The sequence below is a fragment of the Myotis daubentonii genome, chromosome 6 (genome assembly GCF_963259705.1).
Source record: "Myotis daubentonii chromosome 6, mMyoDau2.1, whole genome shotgun sequence".
In the NCBI taxonomy this organism is placed as follows: Eukaryota; Metazoa; Chordata; class Mammalia; order Chiroptera; family Vespertilionidae; genus Myotis; species Myotis daubentonii.
This window is the reverse complement of record NC_081845.1, coordinates 78,507,841-78,527,049: the sequence shown is the minus strand read 5'-3', so window position 1 is coordinate 78,527,049 and position 19,209 is coordinate 78,507,841. Positions and strand designations below refer to the sequence as shown.

Sequence of the window (19,209 nt, the reverse complement as noted above, 5' to 3'; positions counted from 1 at the left end):
GTTACCTTCACCCTCAAGGTGTGCAGGTCCAGGAACCCTTCCCCTGAAGAACCTGATGTCTACTGACTTGATTCACCCTTCCCCCACCCCCAGCCTCAACTGAAGTCTTTTTCTCCATTTCTCTTTGTCCAACTTTACCTCTTCCTCTTCTGTTCTTGTCCTCCTGGCTTCTCTCCTCCTTCATCTTCTGCCTCTGATTCATCCTCATTTTGCTTTTTACGTTTCTTCTCTCCTCTCCAGAACCTAGGACCAAGCCAAGTATGGATGGGTGATGGGAGGGGTCACTGATGCCAGGGAACGGAATAAAGAACTCTGAATAAGAGTCCTTTCTGCACCATCAGCAGAAATGATGCCCATGGGTCTAAGGACCCACCTAGCCTCTCTTGTCCCCAAGTCCCAGGACCAGGGGACAGGCTTCTACTCATCCTTAGAAATGCCAAGTGGTGTGTTCAATTCTTTCACATAGTAGGTACTTAAATGAGTGTTTACTGAATAAAGAAATGAATGAGAAAAAAGTCCAGCCCATAATGGTTAAGTGGGAAACAATTCACTTCTTTATAAATCAGGTGTTCAATTTAAATTTAAGACTACGCCCACCCTCGAAAGAGAAATAGCCAAGAAAAGTTTATCAGACCCACGACTAAAAAGCTACAGTTCGATTGAGGGGCGGAGGCAATGAGAAAAAGGGAGTCGAGATTTCAAGTCTTGGTGTCTAAAATGACAGATGAAATGTCACAAGCAGAAATACGAGAAGCAAGTCTGAGAATTCAACTTGTGACATTAGTTTTTGAGGTGCCAATGGGACACCTGAAGAGGTGCCAAAGGGAAAAGTATACAAGAGGAAGATTATCAAGGTCAATCCTTTGGAAACATCTACCTTTTTAAGGGGCAAAGGAAGTAGAGAAGGTATAGCACATCAATGAAACCAGAATCCCTCTGGGCTCTAGCATCGGTATTTTAAAACTCCCTAGCTGCTTCTCACATGCAGCTAGATTGGGAACCACTGGTGCTGCAGGTCCCAGAAAAAGGACAGAGGCCAACTGAACACTGGCAGATAGATGCTACTTTCTGCTGATGACCCAGACACAGCTGACGGCCAGGGGAGGCTGTGAAGCCAAGCACCAATGGTTTCTTCAGAAGGATCTCTCAGCCAAGCACCTGAATCCTCACCTTTTTGAAGTAAGCGTACTGGACCAACTCCACAGCTTCCTCTGCATCCTGCAGGTCCACAGTCTTGCTCATGCGGGCCTTGGCATGGGCCGTGGCCAACCGAATCAGGGTTTCCAGGGTCCGGGCTGTAACTGGGGAGGTCTGGGGGAGAAAACGAGAATTCCTTGTCCAGAATTACACATATTCTTTAGGCATGCCCATCATTCCCACCGCACCAATAAGGAAATAATGACACTATCAGAAAAGCTCTAGGAGGTCCAAGCAAAGGATTCAGAGCTCTGTATTCTCTATAACTAGCATATGAAATTCAGAAAGATGAAAATTATCACGGAAATATGTGTTAGAGAGAGCTGAGGGAGGGAGGAGTAGGTGAACAGGAAAGAAGAAAATTAGGCATCTTGCAGCTGGAAAAGTAAAAGGAAAGAAAAGAAAAGAAAAGAAAAGCCTAGAGGAAAAACCAAGACGACGGAATAGGTAAACACTTGAAATTGCTGCCTCGCACAACCACTTCAAAAATACAACTAAAAGACAAAACAGACATTATCCAGAACCACAGGAAGGCTGGCTGAGTGGAAATTCTACAACTAGAAGGAAAGAGAAAAGCACACTGAGACTCAGAGGAGGTGCGGAAGTAAAGTGCAGAGGTACGGAGGCTCGAGCGCATGCGGAAAGGGGCTGGCAATGGAAGATGCCGGTGTCTTTTGCAATCAGGAGGGAGGCACAAGCTCCCGACGGCCCTGACTCCAGTTCCAGGCGAGTCTCTGGGGACCCAGACTCATACGGGGAGAAATTGGACTGTCTGGCAGCGGGCGGAACTCGAGGGTGCCTTTCTCTCAGAGGTGCTTGCAGCGATTACTGGGACACTGAGACCCGGGGCCTCTTAAGGCAGGACTGAGGATCAACCATAGCTGTTTGCTCTGCCCTGTTGATTCCCTGAGACCCCACCCCACCCAAGCTGTGCGCAGAGGCCTTTGCATATGAACAGGCTGGCCCTCTGAGATCTAAAATTACCTAACAAACTGCGGCTGAGTCAGAAAGACCCAGAACATCCAAAAGAAGGCCCAAGGCCCCACAGCAGCTTGCATTGCTTCACAGCTGGGCCTCATCTGAGCACCTCCAAAACCCAAACAAGGAAGAGGAACCTGCAGATCTCTCCATAGCTCCTGCTGGGTAGCCTCAGGCAGAGGCTAAATTAGCACCTCCTTAGAGATCCAAGAGCCTGTGTACCCAGTGGTTAAATTGGGACCATCCAAATTAAAACTCCTCAGATCCATAAGGGACACACTCAGGGGGCAGACTCAGTGAGCACCAAAGCCCCACTGAAGCAAGTTTTGCCCCAGAAGGGTGTCTTCAGCACAGAAGTTCTCCCACTGTAGACACAGCTGATTCTCACAGACAATTGGCCTGGAGGTCAATTCCTCCCAGTGATACCTACAACAATCAAGGCTTAACTACAACAAGACTGTGCACACAGCCCACAAAGGGGTGCACCAAGAGTGTCCACCCCAGGTAATTGGGGAGGCTGAGCCACTGGGCCCTACAGGACACCTAGCACAGAAAGCCACTCTATCAATACAGGGAAGCATAAAAAATGCAGAGACAAAGAAACAGATCACAAATGACAGAAATGGAGGAAAGCAAACGACTGGATATAGAGTTCAAAACCATGGTTATAAGGTTTTTTTATGAATTTTCTAGAAATCACCGATAAATTTAGTGAGACCCTCGAGGAGATGAAAAAGGACCAACTAGAAATTAAGCATACACTAACTGAAATAAAGAATAATATACAGAGATCCAACAGCAGACAAGAGGATCCCAAGAATCAAGTCAAAGATTTGAAATACAAAGAAGCAAAAAACACCCAACTGGAAAAGCAAAAAGAAAAAAGAATCCGAAAATACGAAGATAGTGTAAGGAGCCTCTGGGACAGCTTCAAGCGTACCAACATCCAAATTACAGGGGTGCCAGGAGACAGCAAGATATTGAAAACCTATTTGAAGAAATAATGACAGAAAACTTCCCCCACCTGGTGAAAGAAATAGACTTACAAGTCCAGGAAGTGCAGAGAACCCCCAAACAAAAGGAATCCAAAAAGGACCATACCAAGACACATCATAATTAAAATGCCAAGAGCAAAAGACAAAGAGAAAATCTTAAAAGCAGCAAGAGAAAAAAAAGTCAGTTACCTACAAGGGAATACCCATACGACTGTCAGCTGATTTCTCAACAGAAACTTTGCAGGCCAGAAGGGAGTGGCAAGAAATATTCAAAGTGATGAATAGCAAGAACCTACAACCAAGATTACTTTATCCAGCAAAGCTATCATTCAGAATTGAAGGTCAGATAAAGAGCTTCACTGATAAGAAAAAGCTAAAGGAGTTCATCACCACCAAACCAGTATTATATGAAATGCTGAAGGGTATTCTTTAAGAAGAGGAAGAAGAAGAAAAAGGTAAAGATAAAAATTATGAACAACAAATACATATCTATCAACAAGTGGATCTAAAAATCAAGTGAATAAAAAATCTGATGAACAGAGTAAACTGGTGAATATAATAGAATCAGGGGCATAGAAAGGGAGTGGACTGACAATTCTTGGGGGGGAAAGGGGTATGGGAGGTATGGGAAGAGACTGGACAAAAATCGTACACCTATGGATGAGGACGGGGGGGGGGCGGGTAAGGGCAGAGGGTGGGGTGGGAACTGGGTGGAGGGGAGCTATGGGGGGAAAAACGAGCAACAACTATAATAATCTGAGCAATAAAGATTTATTAAAAATAAAGAAAGAAAAGAAAAGCCTAGCCCTAATTGGTTGGCTCAGTGGATAGAGTGTTGGCCTGCAAACCGAAAGGTCCCAGGTTCAATTCCGGTCAAGGGCATGTACGTTGGTTGCGGGCATGTCCCCAGTAGGGTGTGTGCAAGAGGCAGCTGATCGATGTTTCTCTCTCACCGATGTTTCTAACTCTCTATCCCTCTCCCTTCCTCTCTGTAAAAAATCAATAAAATATATTAAAAAAAAAAAAAAGAAAAGCCTAGAAGGAGTACCAAAGTGAAGGGAGAAAGAGTCCCTTACTGCAGGCTTAATGCACCAATAACTTTGCTTTTACATTATGTGTGTCATTAATGCTCTTCATTACTAGAAAAAGTTTTATAGATGACAAAAATGGGATTCAAATAACTTGTCCAAGGCCATGCTAATGAGGGGTGTGAAAGAGGACACATTTTTAAAAGTTGGATGAACTCACTAAGTCCAGAGGAGCAGAACTCTGACAAGTTCTTATCAAAGGGTTCTCAAAGGAGAGGAGGGTGCATGCAAAACTGGGGTGCCTTCACCTTTTTTAACTGTTATTGTCTGAACAGGGCCCCTGGCCTAAGGAACCAGAATGTCTGTGTTCCTTAGCACACAGGACTAGACACCTGTACTTTTTTTAAGTTCCAAGTGCTTCTGATGTGCCTTTCTCGTTAAGCATCCCTGACTTTATCCAACTTTCTCATTATTTTATGAATAACGAAACTGTGAGCAGAGAGGTGAAAGATCCAAAAATTAGCTGGAAACCTCGGGCCAAGACGAAGGGCTGTACTACCACACTTCCCGCTGTATGATGCACCAGTGAAGTATGTGGTCACTTCTACTTTCAAGTCTTTAAAATTATCATTTAAACCCAATCTGACATTCAAAAACAAATGTATTTATATTTATATAAGTTAACCAAAACTTTTAATGATTTAGAAAGCTACCAGAGTTTGGAGTTTATTGCTCCATTATAGCTCTGGTTGGTATATTATGTGCAGTGAGAGGCCTTTGACACACTGGAGTGTATTCATATGTGAGAAACATAAAAAGAAAGGGAGTTGTTTAATTGAAGAAGACAAGTCATACAAAATCTCCAGAAAACAACACTGAGACCCACGGGTAGGCATCACAGTGAAGCAGGTTTAAGCTTGATAAGTAGAAGACTATTGTAACATTTCAATGCAGTGATATACTAGGCATGTTCTCCCTGGGATGTCAATGAAGTTCAGAAGGAATTCGAGAAAACAGAATTCCTGTCCTGGGTCAGGCTGAAGTAGATGATCTGGGATCACATAGAATCCAAGAGTCTATGTCTATATTGCAGAATGAGAGTTTTGGACTTGGGTTTCTTGGTAAAATCCTGCCCCAAAAGACTTAGACAAACTCATGGGCTGGTATGTAAGGTTTCTAGAAATAGCTTTGGAAAATCATCACAGTTGTCCAACTGCAAGTCATCTGTCAAAGTACAGCTCAAATATCACACTCTGGGAATCCTTTCCTGATATTCATAACCTTCTGGAATGTCTAAGGGAAAAGTTGATGCTTCTTCATCTGTCTCCAACAATCCCACATGCAGTCATCTTCAAGTACCACATTGTGGTATATATTTATAAATATGTATGCATGATCTTTCTACCTGCCTTTCTGCCTCCCCAGCCCAGATCTGAGCTCTTATTTTAACACTGCCTATAAGAATAGACTCATTCAGTTCCCAGAAGTGGCTCATGTTTGCTAAATAGATCACAGATTCTGGAGGCCAACATCATCTGAACTGATCAGATACATATTATCTCGGGTGTTCTTATTTCATTTTCCTCTGTAAAAGGAAATTATTACCATTGTGTCAAGACCAGAAGAAAAAGGTAAAGAATCACTACGTTAAAATGGCTTCAGAGCCCCAGATAGTAAGGAGTCTTCCCAGCCACATGCTTAAGGGATTCCCAGGGCCCCCTTGCCCTTGGGGACTCACCCTGGCGGTGTCGGAGCTCATGCTGTCCTGGCTGCGCAGGCGTGAGTACTCCTCTGCGATGTAGGTGGCCGACTCCTGCGTTAGGATGGGCTTGATGATTTTGGCCACGTGGATGTACTTCTTCATGAAAGCCGCACTCACCATCTTCTCCCTAGACCCACACACAGTGAACTCCCCACCTTGCCACACTCAGCACGTGCCTGAGACAATGGCTCTGCCTCTCCTCAGAGAAGTCAAGGTCAAGTGGCAAAGCAGAGACAGCCTAGAACCCATTATCATAAATCTCATATGGAGCATGTCCAAGGCCCTTTCACATATTTTTACTTAATTCTACAGGTATCACTTAGGTATTAACTGTGAGTTAAGAAGTTTAGGTATTATTTGCCCTATTTCATACATGGGAAAAGTATGGCGCAGAGAAGCTTAGGTAGGCTCAAATTCAGTTTTGTGACTTGAAATTTTATGTTCTTAAACCAACAGGTTTGAAGATGATGTTATGTTTCCTACTGCACCGCGGCCAAAAATAGAGGAGTAAGAGCTCACATTTCATGCTTTGAGCATCTGGTCGCAAGTTTCCTTTATCCAAATCGACTTGCAAAGCCTCCAGTGCTTGCCATCTCCTGACCCTTCACCACGAACTCAACATAAATAGCTACCTGACGCGCAATCCTTCACAAGATGACATCACACCCACAATCAGTTAGGCATGTCATCAATCTTCTATTTTAGGAAAAGATCAGAACCTAAGCTTAATCACCCACAAACATTTACAAGGCAACTGGCCAGGAAAAGGGGAGTCTCTGTGGATCCAGAAGAAAACAGGTCCACATGGTTATGATTCCAGCATACCCTTAGCCTGGACAGCATAAATATATACACACGCCCTAATATGATACAATATTAAATATACACATGTTCTAATATGACACAAATCTCAGGTTCCCTCAAGGGACAGGTCTGAGAAATGCTCACTTTTTCTTCCTATGCCCGTGCAGAAGGTTGTCATGCTTCTCATAAATCTGGGTGTCCTGCTGGTCGTCTTGGCTAAAGTTGGGATCATCTGTGGCCAACATTTCCACGGCACTACCCAAAGGCATAGCTAGAAAACCCAAGGGGAGAGAAAGGAGAGTAAGAAAGAGCTTAACCAGGGGAACTGCACAGGAAGGAAGAGAAGGACTCCCAAGGAAACAGACATGTGGAGGCCAAAAGTAAGGAAGGTGGAACCACCTGGCCCACAGAAGATGCTCAAAGGTGTTCCCAGGCCCAGAAATGGACAAAAGACACACCTCAGGATAACCTCCAGTGAGCAGTAAGGGGAGGTGGCCAGGCCAGGAATGGCATCTTTGACATCAACCCAGATACAACCCACCACCTGGATTGGGAATCAGATAAGGAGATCAATTTAGGCTCCCTTCTCTCCCTTACTCTTCTCGTGGTCTCACCATCTCCATCCTGCTCCCCTGGTGTCCTGTAACGGTGCATCCTAAGGACATGGTCAGAGATCTCCCGATCCTGCTCAGGGTCCATCTGGTCCAGCATGATGAAGAGTAAGTCAAATCGGGATAGCAGTGAGTCCTGCAGCCCAATGTTCTCCATAGGGGTCTTGTACTGATCATACTGGGAACACAAGAGAAAAGGAAAGTGGAGGCAACAATCAACAGAAAGGACAAGGAGGCTGGATGGATTCTGGGAGTGAGAATGAAAGACTAGGCCTTAGAGAAAAAGACCAGAAGCAGTGAAGTAGAAAATTTTAACACTATTAAAATAGTAATTCATCTCTACCCACAACCTTTCTCTAACTGAAGCTCAGCTGACCTGAGTGACTCCAGGCCCCACCTCCTTTCTTCCCAGCAAACAGAGCCCCACTTCCTAGCGTAGGTGCCTCCATCAGGCTGTGTGTGGATCCCCAAACCAGCCTCCTTCTCCCCAAGCTTTATTCTGCTCATCTCGTTCCCAAGGCAGGACCAACCCTGAAGACAAGCTGGCTAACCCAGAGAAACTGAGAAACTTTGGAGTCCCTTACTCAGAAAGCAATGAGTGTGGGGCGCCGTTACGGTGTTTTGGCCAGGTTCAAGCCTCGGACTAATGAAAGGACAGGGTCCTCTCATTGCCATGTGCAAGTCCCAGCCAGAGGGCAGGGCCCTCCCAGCACAATCATAGCCAACGGCTGTGGTTGTAAGCTTGAACCTATGGTCCAAACACGTAGCCCCACATGCCTTGTGATAGAGTTCGGGTACATGTAGTTGAGTGAGGTTGAAACTCACAAGAATGCTGTAAACAACGTGATCACGCCCCTACTTTGTCTCGTGGCATCTGCTTTAAAATAAAGACACGGCCTGTGGGCGCTGTCTCCTCATCAGGGAGCATCGTCCCACTGAGACCCAGCTTTCATTCTCTTGTCTGTCTTTTCTCAATCCTTTCACCCCCCTACTCAGGGTCACTGAACCAGGCTGAGCTGGCATGGCACATAAGGCGCCCTGGGGCTGAGTATGCCATGGCCATGCCGGCTCCCCACAAATGAGTAAAATGAAAATTATCAATAATCTAAATTATGTTTTAAGAATCATAGGAGCCCAGCTGGCATGGCTCAGTAGTTGAGCGTTGACCTATGAACCAGGAGGTCACGGTTCGATTCCCGGTCAGGGCACATTCCTGGGTTGCAGGCTCCAGCCCCAGGGTGGGGCGTGCAGGAGGCAGCTAATCAATGATTCTCTCTCATCATTGATGTTTCTGTCTCTCTCTCCCTCTCTGAAATCAATTTTAAAAAAAAGAAGAAGAAAGAATCATAGGAGTTTTCCCCTGGGAGTCAAGAATCCCTGTATTCTTATCTTTCAATTCAGGACCCACCAGGCTGATGCCAACCCTCCCACATACACTTCAGAGGGCCTAACAATCTTGGGGGTAAGATTAATAATCATTCTGATGACCATGTTCACATTTCAGAACTTGCCATTTCCCCCTATATTTCAATTCTTCAGAATAATGTAAACACATATTAGCATTCATCTAAAAACCTATGGTTTCAATGCACACTATGAATTAGAACCAACCTGTGGAACCTTTTCTAAACCACAGTTACCAAAAGCCCTAACTCAGCGATTTGGATTCAGAAACGCTAAGCTAGAAATCAGGCACCTGTATGTTTAAAAAACACCACCAAAACATGTATTCCCACACACTGAGATAGACTGCCAAAGCACAGCATAGGCTCTGCTTCAAATGCCGGCTTTGCCATTTTCTAGTTTGTGACTCTTGAGCAAGTTACTTAAACTTTTATGCCTCCATTCTCTCATCTGTAAAATAAGGACACTACCTACACCTCACGGGTTATTGTGAGGATGAAAGGAGTTGATGAATATAAAGCATTTATAAGTATTAGTTAATAATATTATTATGACACAATCTTTAAGGAGGGCAATTTGGCAATCTCTACCAAAATAAAAATGCATTTAACTCAATCTAGTAATTCCATTGCTAGGTATTTATCGTACAAGCATACTCCCAAATGTATAACAAAACGCACATGAAGGGATTTTGTTGCAGCTTCATTCACAAAGAGATAGCAGCAAATGCCCATCAAATGGAGACCAGTGAAAAAAATTTACTGTAAATCCATACAATGAAATGCTAGACCAGCGGTTCTCAACCTGTGGGTCGCGACCCCTTTGGGGGTCAAACGACCCTTTCACAGGGGTCGCCTAAGACCATTGGAAAACACATATATAATTACATATTGTTTTTGTGATTAATCACTATGCTTTAATTATGTTCAATTTGTAACAATGAAATTGGGGGTCACCACCACATGAGGAACTGTATTAAAGGGTCCCAGCATTAGGAAGGTTGAGAACCACTGTGCTAGACTATTTTAAAAAAAAAAAAAAAAAGGCGAACTCAGCAAACCCCAAGCAGAATAAATATAAGATCACATCTAAAACCCAAAGATAGATTAATCTTTAAGATGGAGATAGTGCATTGTTGGTACATGCTTAATTTTTGTTTCCTGAAAACACTCGGGAGCTGTTAGTGGCTATCTCTTGGGAAAGAAATTTCCATGTTGTACCTCTCTGTTCTGTACATAAATCCTCCAACCACATGTACATAGTACTATCATTTTAATGTCAATACAGGTTATCTGGGAGGTGAGACTGCAGGTCATTTTTGTTTTCGTCTTTATATTTCTGAAAAGTTACTTTAAGTAAGTCACTTTCCAGGGGATTCTGATGTGTATGAGTGGGTGAGGAACCATGGCCCTAAACCAAGGACAGCAACAAGAGGGTCTAAAGATGATAAGCTTACTTTGGTCTTTGGCCTGTTGTTTCCCTGGGTTACCTAAACTGAACTTCTCAGTCCAGTTATCCAGCAAAACTAAATGAAGGTGAGGACAATAGTTAAGTGCCTGATTCCACTGACCCTGCCATAGACGGGGTTGGCTGCTGCCAAAACACTGCAGCGGGCATTCAGTCGAGCGTGGATGCCAGCCTTGGCGATAGTGACTCGACCCTGCTCCATCACTTCGTGGATGGCCGTGCGGTCCATATCAGACATCTTGTCAAATTCATCAATGCAAACCACACCACGGTCAGCCAGGACCATGGCCCCCGCTTCCAGACGGCGTTCCCCTGGGAAGTAGGGAGACAAAAATACATGCTATAATCCAGGTTGTAGGGGACAGAGGGAGAGATTTCAACCCCCTCCTAGGACTCTCTCACTGTCCCATATGAGAATATAGTGACGTCGTCAGCACCTAGAGACTTAAGGAATCCCTGGTGGGTAATTCCTTGTCCCACTCTGACCCCTAAGCAGCAAGACTCCAACCAACTTCCTTTATAGATTCTTCTCTCTCCATCCTCATCCTCAAGTAATTTCCCAACTAGATCTGTTCTCTTTTCACTAGTCTTCAAACCCCTTCCTCTAATTTAGGAAACAGTACATCTTCACTCTCATTTCCCTTCCAATTTGCTTTCTCCTCAACAACTCTTTTAGATAGCTTTCTAGGAGACATTCTTATTAATAGAGGGTCACCCAAACGTAAATAACTCACCCACTGTTGTCCGACACTCAGTTCTCTACCTGTTGGGTCTCACTGCCAGACATCTGCCAAGGACCCCTACCTGTTTCCTGGTCTGTGGTGACAGCAGCCGTCAGACCCACGCCAGAGGAGCCCCGGCCAGTGGTAGGGATCGCCCGGGGCGCAGTGCAGAGCACATACCGCAGCAGCTGAGACTTGGCAACCGATGGGTCTCCTGTAATTGGATAGAGGCAGTGGTGACTCTCTAAAGAAAGTTTCCACAACCCCAAGTTCTGAGTTTTAGAACAGTTCTTGACATAACAAATATACAGTCATAGGTTATTAACATTATTTCCTTCACTTTACCTTTATCATTTGCAGAAAATATGTTATATATATATAAATCAGGAGACCTTTTACGGGACTGAAGTACAGCCAGGTAAAGGTTATAGAGTCCTCAACCACACTCCATTAGGGAAGACCAGGCATCTAGAACAAATCCCCAGCACCATACCTATAAGCAGAATATTGATGTCTCCACGGATGTGGCTGCCATTTTCCAGGTCACGCTCCACCCCTCCCAAGAGCAGGCAGAGGATTGCCTTCTTGACATAGTCATGCCCATGGATACTGGGGGCCAACGACTTGGCCAGCTGGTCAAAGATATCCTATGGGTGTGAAAGTCTAATGAGATTCCATGGGATTGTGCTGAGCTCCACTTTTCAATGTAGTCTATTGAAAATGCTTGAAGATATACACAAACACAAATACAAATACTGTTTCTGATAGTAAAATCTTCCTCTCTAAGACAAATCTCATTGATCAGATCATTTTCAAGCAGTTACAGAGGAAGCCTAGGTTCCAAATCTTGCTTAGAGGTTTAATCTTTAAGAAAAAAAGTGATCCCTCATCAAAACTGAAATCTGCTTATCTTTATACTCTCCATTCATACTAATCATAAATGATCATAATTTTTAAGCCTGAAAAAGTGTTTCCAGTTTCAAAACATTTTAGGTTCAATAAAAATATGTATTGTGTTTCAGCAGTAACCTATGTCACACATGCATTATATTTTGTTCAATTCTAAATGTTAACATTTCTTTAAAAAGAAAAACATTTTTGAGAACTAAAACAAATAAAACCACTATTTTAAATTTAAGTAGCAATGTATCACTAATGTCTTCAGTAAAGACTCATTGGCACACTGATATTCTAAATCCTATTCTTTATCTATATTAGGTTCACTTAGCAGCCCAGCAGGTAGCACACCAGAAATATTAAAGAACAAACAGCAAAAACACCCTGTTGCTCACTGATTGGGTCAAAACTAGAAGCTAGCACCAAATACTTCAGAGGAAAAACCTCAACCTTCCTCCTGGTCCAGTACAAAGATGGCCATGCCCAAACACAACCGTACAATTCCATCCCCACCCTCCAAGCCCCGAAGGACACCCAGACCTTGGAGCGGGTTTTGCTGAACTTCTTGATCTTGGCTATATCCTCAGCAGAGAATGAAGGCTGAATGTCCTTGCTCATTTGCTTCACATTGCAGGCAATCAGAACGGTCCTAGGACAAAGAGGAGAATTAAGAGAAAGCCTGCTATTTTCAATTCCTCACATCAGAGCCTTTTTAAGTTAATAATCTAGAATATCAAATTTTTTAAAAAAAGAAAGCTGTTCTGAATTAAATAATTGATTCTCTCTTCATCTATGACCTAAACATCTGGCAATGCCTCAACTCAGGAATGCATCTCCTGCTAACCCACAGAGTTTCAAGTAGAAGTGTATATAGGAAGGAGGTGAGGTGGGAAAATGTGAGATACTCCCAGGTAAGCCATGAGGCTATAATCATATTCCCAGTAACTCCCACATTTAGCATGAGATAGTATTACCAGTTTTATATTATAGAAAACAGGTATCCCATCTCCCAGGCAGATAGTGTGCTCCACCTATTATAGCTCTCTGGAACATGGCAAACTGGAGAAAGAATACTACCAAATATGGAAGCTGCCAGCAGCATTCCAAACACTTCATGACTGACCCTTTACCTGAAGGTCCCAGAGGTGTAGCCTCCCTTCTTTCCGGGAAGGCAACGGTAGGTCCCCACCACCTGGATTCTGTCACCAGGCTTCACTTTATCCACCAGGTCATTATCCAGAATGACATCCACAGAGCGAGGAAGCTGGCCAGCGGGGGCCTTCTCTGGCATTTCCTGGATAGTGATGGTTTGGTGGTCCTTGTAGACAGAAAGGCCATATTCTGTCTCAAGGGGATTGTTCTCCTCATCCTGGAAAAAGCACACAGAAAAGCACAGTTATCTCAGCTCTGTCTTAGAAATACCGCACTAATTTGTGGTGGGGAAACAAGTATAATTTGATGACTTCATGATTTTAACATCCAGAAGTAAAAAAGCCAAATATCTTCTCCAGCTTTTCCAACCTTATCTAATAACAAACCATCTAGATGAAAGAGGCAATCTCTAGTCTGAATGGACCACAGCCATATAACATCTAAATTAAGATCCTTCCCCTACTAAAGCTGAATATATACTTTCACCATGATGCAGTATTTCCACTCCTATGTAATACCCAACAAAAGCCTTGTTCTACAAAGTTAACAGCAGCACTATTTCTGATGACCAAGTTAGACAATATCCAAATGCCAGCAACAGAATGATTAAATAAATGTGGTATACTCACACACGTCAACTATACAATGAAATATACCTACACACAAGGATAAATCTCACAAACGGAAGCCAACACAAGAGTATTTATTTAGATAAAATATAAAAACAGGCAAAAATAATTTATACTGCTGGACATGAGGATAGACTAACAGGGCAGTGTGGGCCCTCAAGAGGGACTTTTGATTGCTGGTAAGGTTGTTTCCTGTTCTGGATGCTGATTTTATAGGTATTCATCAAGTAGTATGCTGCTGTATGTGTATCAAACTTTAGTAAAGACATTTTTAAAGTTTTACTTAGTTGCCATTTGAGTCTTCAAAAAAACCCACAACACTTACTAAATGTTTACTATGTGCAAAACACTGTGCTATTATTTCATGGAATTATCTCATGTAATCATCACAACTCAGTAAAGCAGGTATTTTTCACATTTTTTAACAGATTATAAAAACTGAGGCTGGGAACAGTTAAATAAGTTCCCTAAGATCACACCATAAGTACTGGAGCCAGGACTCAAGGCAGACATAACTCCAAAATCCAAGCTCTAAGCCCTACAGTAGACAAACCTCCAAAGGCCTGGTCTGGTGTATCAAGCAAAGAAGCTTGGCCACAGTAATTGGTAGGAGAGTACTCCTTGAATACTTCCTGCAGAAGAAAGTCTAGAAAGGGGGATTCTAGAGAGCAGGATTACTTAGACAATGCAAGTGGCCTAAAAGTAAAAAGACATGGGTCCCAACGTTAGAATCATCACTAAGACATAAGCAAGTCACTTAATCCCTCCAAACTTCAATATATCATCTGGAGATAGACTAAATGACTTTAAAGCAAGTTGCAGTAATAATTCTAAGATACTCATTGTTGTTTTAGTTGTTTATATAGTAAGAGGAATGCTAAGATTCCTCTACCAGTTAATAATATTGAAGACAAGAACTGGGTCTTATTTATACGTGTGTCCTCCACAGTGCCTAACAATTCTTTGGATACAGTAGCTCTCAATTAAAATTAATGGTGGGGACAGCTCTTCTTTGATAGAATGAGTTCAAACATCAAGTAATCAACAGTAATAATCTTCTTTTGTCTCATTAAGTAAAGCTTCACGTCATTCTCAATTCAGATCAACCTGCACACTAACAATAATAAAGTCATTGCTTACGCCAACCTTCTCTCAAACCTGTAGTAAAATGCCCGCAAAGAGCACATAGTAATGTTGTAGCGTAGGTATTTTCCATATTAGTCTATAAAATTATATCCTTCTTTCAACCCTTCCATAATTTTCTACAGTGAATACTTATTCTTATAAAAAAAAATTGTGAACTTTCCATATTAAGTTCTGGCTAACAATCAATCTTTCCTTTAGATTAATCCTCAGTCCTAACTTTCACCCTATTTTCTTTTAGAAGACTTCAGATGTTACCCAATTACTTGCATTAAAAGACATATTTGACTACAACCTCCAAAGAGGTTCAATCAATTCATTCCCCTCACCTTGGTGGGGTAGACAGAGCTGGAAGGAAAGGCCACCAGGGTGGTGAGATCAGAGTAATGTCGCTCTATGGTCTTCTTTGTAGCAGGACAGTAGTGGACACTGCGGACAACTTTGGGACGAACTAGAGAGCCTGGGAATGAAAAACATGCATATGAAGTCATCCAACTAGACCAGTGCTGGCGAACCTATGACGTGTGTCAGAGGTGACACGTGAACTCATTTTTTTGGTTGATTTTTCTTTGTTAAATGGCATTTAAATATATAAAATAAATATAAAAAATATAAGTCTTTGTTTTACTACAGTTGCAAATATCAAAAAATTTCTATAAGTGACACGGCACCAGAATTAAGTTAGGATTTTTCAAAATGCGGACACACTGAGCTCAAAAGGTTCGCCATCACTGAACTAGACTAGACAGTCATAAAGGTGGGACCTAACCCAGGCAAGCCTATGATGACTCCAAATACTAATGTCCCAACTAGTTTAAGCTGCTTCAGTAACACGTGTCATGTATTCATCTGTACATTTCTATACAGAACATCACCATACCCATGTAAAACTTTAAGTACAACCGATCCCAAATGAGATAGCGGGAGTTCAGGGTTAGAAAGAGAAGACTGCCAAGAGCCAAGACTCCTCCCCTCTCAGCAGAACTCAGCATCCTGCGAGCACAGGTGGCCACTCAAGGTCCTCCCAATTACTCGGAGCTCCTCCAACTTTCACCTGGTAACCTAAATGCTCCACCTTTCTGGTACCACAGCTACCAGCTCTACTCCACCGCTCCTGCTTACCCAGGCCCTGTCAGTCCACCTCCATTCCCTCAGACCCTTACTTTAACACACTCACACTTGGTGACAATGCCCTCCACACAGACGACACAGCTGAGGAAGACGGAGGTGAGAGTCCGGGGGGAGACATGCTTGGAGCCAAAGCTGCCCTCCAATCCTATGTAGAACTCCTCATACTGCTTGGCGTAGGTAGCATCAATGGAGGCTACAAAATCCTTTAAGGCCCGCTGGAAGGCAACCAGCTCCTCAAAGGCATTGTTCAGGAGGCTGCATATGGACAAGAGAAAGAATAATTAGGCAGAGAGCAGAACTCAAAAAAAGCTGACCCTCAAAACAGAAGTGGACGTTCTGAAACGATGAAGGCCAAGGAGGAAAATCTGGCTCCTACTTTCTCCTCCCATCTTAGAAGACTCAGGATACTCGACTAAACATGGAAGGGGGGGCTCTTGAGAGGAAAATGCCTACCACCTAATTTTGGAAGAGAAAAAGATAGGAGCAGGGCCCCGGCCGGTGTGGCTCAGTTGGCTGGAGCGTACACCGAGAGGTTGTGGGTTCGATTCCAGGTCAGTCACATACCTAAGTTGCAGTTTTGATCCCTGGTCGGGTGTGTATGGTAAGGCAACTGATCAATGTTTCTCTCTTCCTCCCCCTCCCTCTAAAAATCAGTAAGCATGTCCTCCCGTGAGGATTTAAAAAACAACAACAACATAGGAGCAGGTGAGGCAAAGAGGGCTTCAAGGTAAAAAAATATCTCACCCAGGTCCTCTCCTGGGAAGCCAGTTCCAATGTGGGGAAGAGAGAAGGGAGCCATTCTCACCCAGAGCCAGGATATCTATCCCCTTGGAAACCCTTGCCACTCACCGATTAGCCCTCTTCTCATTTTTTCTGCGCAGATCATTCACGTTAACAATCAGCCGGTATTGGTTGTCACTGATCAGCTCCCGAACTTTGCTCTGATAAATTCCCTGGTCTTCCTGCAAAAGAGCCACCACCATATACACTGAGTGGCCAGATTATTATGACCACCCCATCAGTACTTCATCGACACTTTCAAAAATACTGAATATTGAAAACTTCCTAAGCAAATACTCTCAAGGTTTTATTATTATTATTATTTGCATAACTAATTCACTTCATTGTACTGATGGGGTGGTCATAATAATCTGGCCACTCAGTGTATAACAACAGCCACAATTCAAAAACGTTTTTCAATAGAGGCAGCTCTCACAGCAAGATAAATGCCCATCTCTCCCATATCTTCGCTCGCTAGCCTCCGATTCCACCCACACCCAAAGCGGACAGTGTGGGGTTATTACTTCCTCAGTCCCTGCTGTCATTCCTATGACAACAGCTCTCCGTACGCAGTCACTTCTCAACCTTTCAAGTGCAATAAATACAAACCTTGTCAAACTGTAAATGAAACGGGCCTTTAACACTCATGTTAAAATGAATGTTCATTTTAAAGTCACATACAGGATTAAAACGTTTTCTTTCCCGACCATCTGTATAATACAGAAAGAGTTCTCAGACCCGGACCTAACGGAGTTGGGAGCCTTAGCTATGTGTTTACAGGCCCAGCATCAGCCGCCCTTCGAGATGCTTTACCAACATCCTACGGCTTCCGATCGTGGGTTGCACACGAGACCCTTTACCTGAATAACAACCACCTTCCCTTGGCATCTCACTCAGTATTGAAAAAGAATACTGCCGAATTAGGGAGTCTCCCGCCCAACAGGAAGTCACTCTCTAAGCCTGGGGCCCCTAAACGCTGCGATCACTACCTTACGGTATCGATGCTGCCCCCCCCCCCCCCCACCAACCTCCCCAAATCAAGAGAGCCGGGAGTGACTCCCAAAAAGTCCATGTGGCCTTTGCCATCTTGTTTGTCCCCGAAGGAAGCCTGTCAAATTTCGCGCGACCCAGCCATCACTTGTTCTTAGGAGAAAGTTACAAGGCCGCTCGCTAAGGTTCACCAGGAGAGAACCACCTGAGGGCTGACTCCACCGCGAGAACATGTGGAAGGCTCCTGCGCCCGCCGGCTCGGCCGCGGCATCTGCAGGCCAGGCGGGCCTCTAGGTCCCGGCCCCGGCGCTGCCCGGCGTGGCCTCCCACGGCCCGTCCGCCTCCCCAGGCTCCACGCTCAAGAACCTCGCGACCCGAGCCTCTCTCACCTCGTCATCCAAGAAGTCCAGGTAATCTCTCTGCGCCTCCCGCAGCTCCACATCGTCCAGTACCACGGTCCCCGCCATGCTTGTCAGTTTTACCCGAGCCCCGCGTAGGTTCTAGGATGACCCCGCCCCGGCGCGAAACTTCCGAAGTTTTCCCGCCACCAAAAGTTACCACGAGGAAGGGGCGGGGTCTCTGGGAGGATGGGCACATTCTGATTGGCTGATTCCTCTTACCCAGACTAAATGCTATCCAATAGAGAGCTGCTTCTTCTTCGCGTTTACTAGCGGCGCCTCGCGGCGGCGGGAAATGGATCATCCGGGCTTTATCCCCGCCTTGTTCCGCCCTCACTGACGGGAAAAGTGACCAATGGGGCCGAAAGGAGTCTTGTAGGTCCTGGTCATTGGGCAGCCGAAGACGGAAGACCTGGAAGCGATGCATTCTGGGAGTAGTAGTCTTCCCCCAGTTCCCGGATGTATCCAGGGCTTTTTTTTTTTTTTTTTTTCAATCAGCTGTATCCTCACTCGCTTAAAGGGGAACAAACCGAGCCTGGCGGTTGGATTCAAACACTAAGCATCAGCGAATAGGGGTTTATAACGCAAGGAGGTGAAACATAAAAGCAAATAGTTTTTAAGTATATATTCAAGCCAGGTGTGTTGGATATCTTGCTTAAGAAGCATCCAGAAGAAATAAAGTGAATTTTGAGAATCTGGGATTAAAAATAAAATCATAGCATCTTTGGGAAAAGTCATTTTATTCAGCGACCCACTCGCTATCTGAATACCGTTGCCTGAAGTAACCCATAAAAATATGAGGCGGCGGGGGAGTGTGAAGAAAAATTTTCGATACGTATCCCGCAGCCCCAGAGATGGCCTCGTGTGTTATACAAAATGTTGGACATAATTACTACACCATCTTGCAAACGGGTAAGTTGAGGCTTTCTCGCCTTTATAACATCACGGGACTTTTTAAAGTAACAATTTATTGAAAGATAAACACAAGGAGAAACAAAAAAAATTGTGCCAAGTCACTCTTAAGTACCAATCAGTAATTAAAGCAAATCTGAAATTAAATTAAAAAGATCAAATGCATTTCCAAGTTTTGTTTTTAGTCTTTTGCAGTTTCTTTATAGTCT

At 43.9% G+C, this 19,209-nt stretch overlaps 1 protein-coding gene across 1 annotated transcript in view; it reads right to left on the bottom strand.

The window, feature by feature from the left end:
* The window catches only part of MCM3 (minichromosome maintenance complex component 3), a 21,641-nt gene extending 3,318 nt beyond the window's left edge, over positions 1-18,323 (bottom strand). The window contains exons 1-14 of the mRNA XM_059702243.1: positions 18,080-18,323; positions 16,770-16,882; positions 15,967-16,175; positions 15,119-15,249; positions 12,996-13,234; positions 12,406-12,514; positions 11,462-11,615; positions 11,051-11,182; positions 10,350-10,558; positions 7,379-7,553; positions 6,909-7,035; positions 5,937-6,087; positions 1,152-1,311; positions 139-283 (exon numbers count right to left, since the gene is read on the bottom strand). Coding sequence (XP_059558226.1) covers positions 139-283; positions 1,152-1,311; positions 5,937-6,087; positions 6,909-7,035; positions 7,379-7,553; positions 10,350-10,558; positions 11,051-11,182; positions 11,462-11,615; positions 12,406-12,514; positions 12,996-13,234; positions 15,119-15,249; positions 15,967-16,175; positions 16,770-16,882; positions 18,080-18,157 — 2,132 coding nt within the window. The 5' untranslated portion in view covers positions 18,158-18,323. The remainder of the gene's footprint in view (positions 1-138; positions 284-1,151; positions 1,312-5,936; positions 6,088-6,908; positions 7,036-7,378; positions 7,554-10,349; positions 10,559-11,050; positions 11,183-11,461; positions 11,616-12,405; positions 12,515-12,995; positions 13,235-15,118; positions 15,250-15,966; positions 16,176-16,769; positions 16,883-18,079) is intronic.
* Between the last annotated feature and the right edge of the window lie 886 nt (positions 18,324-19,209).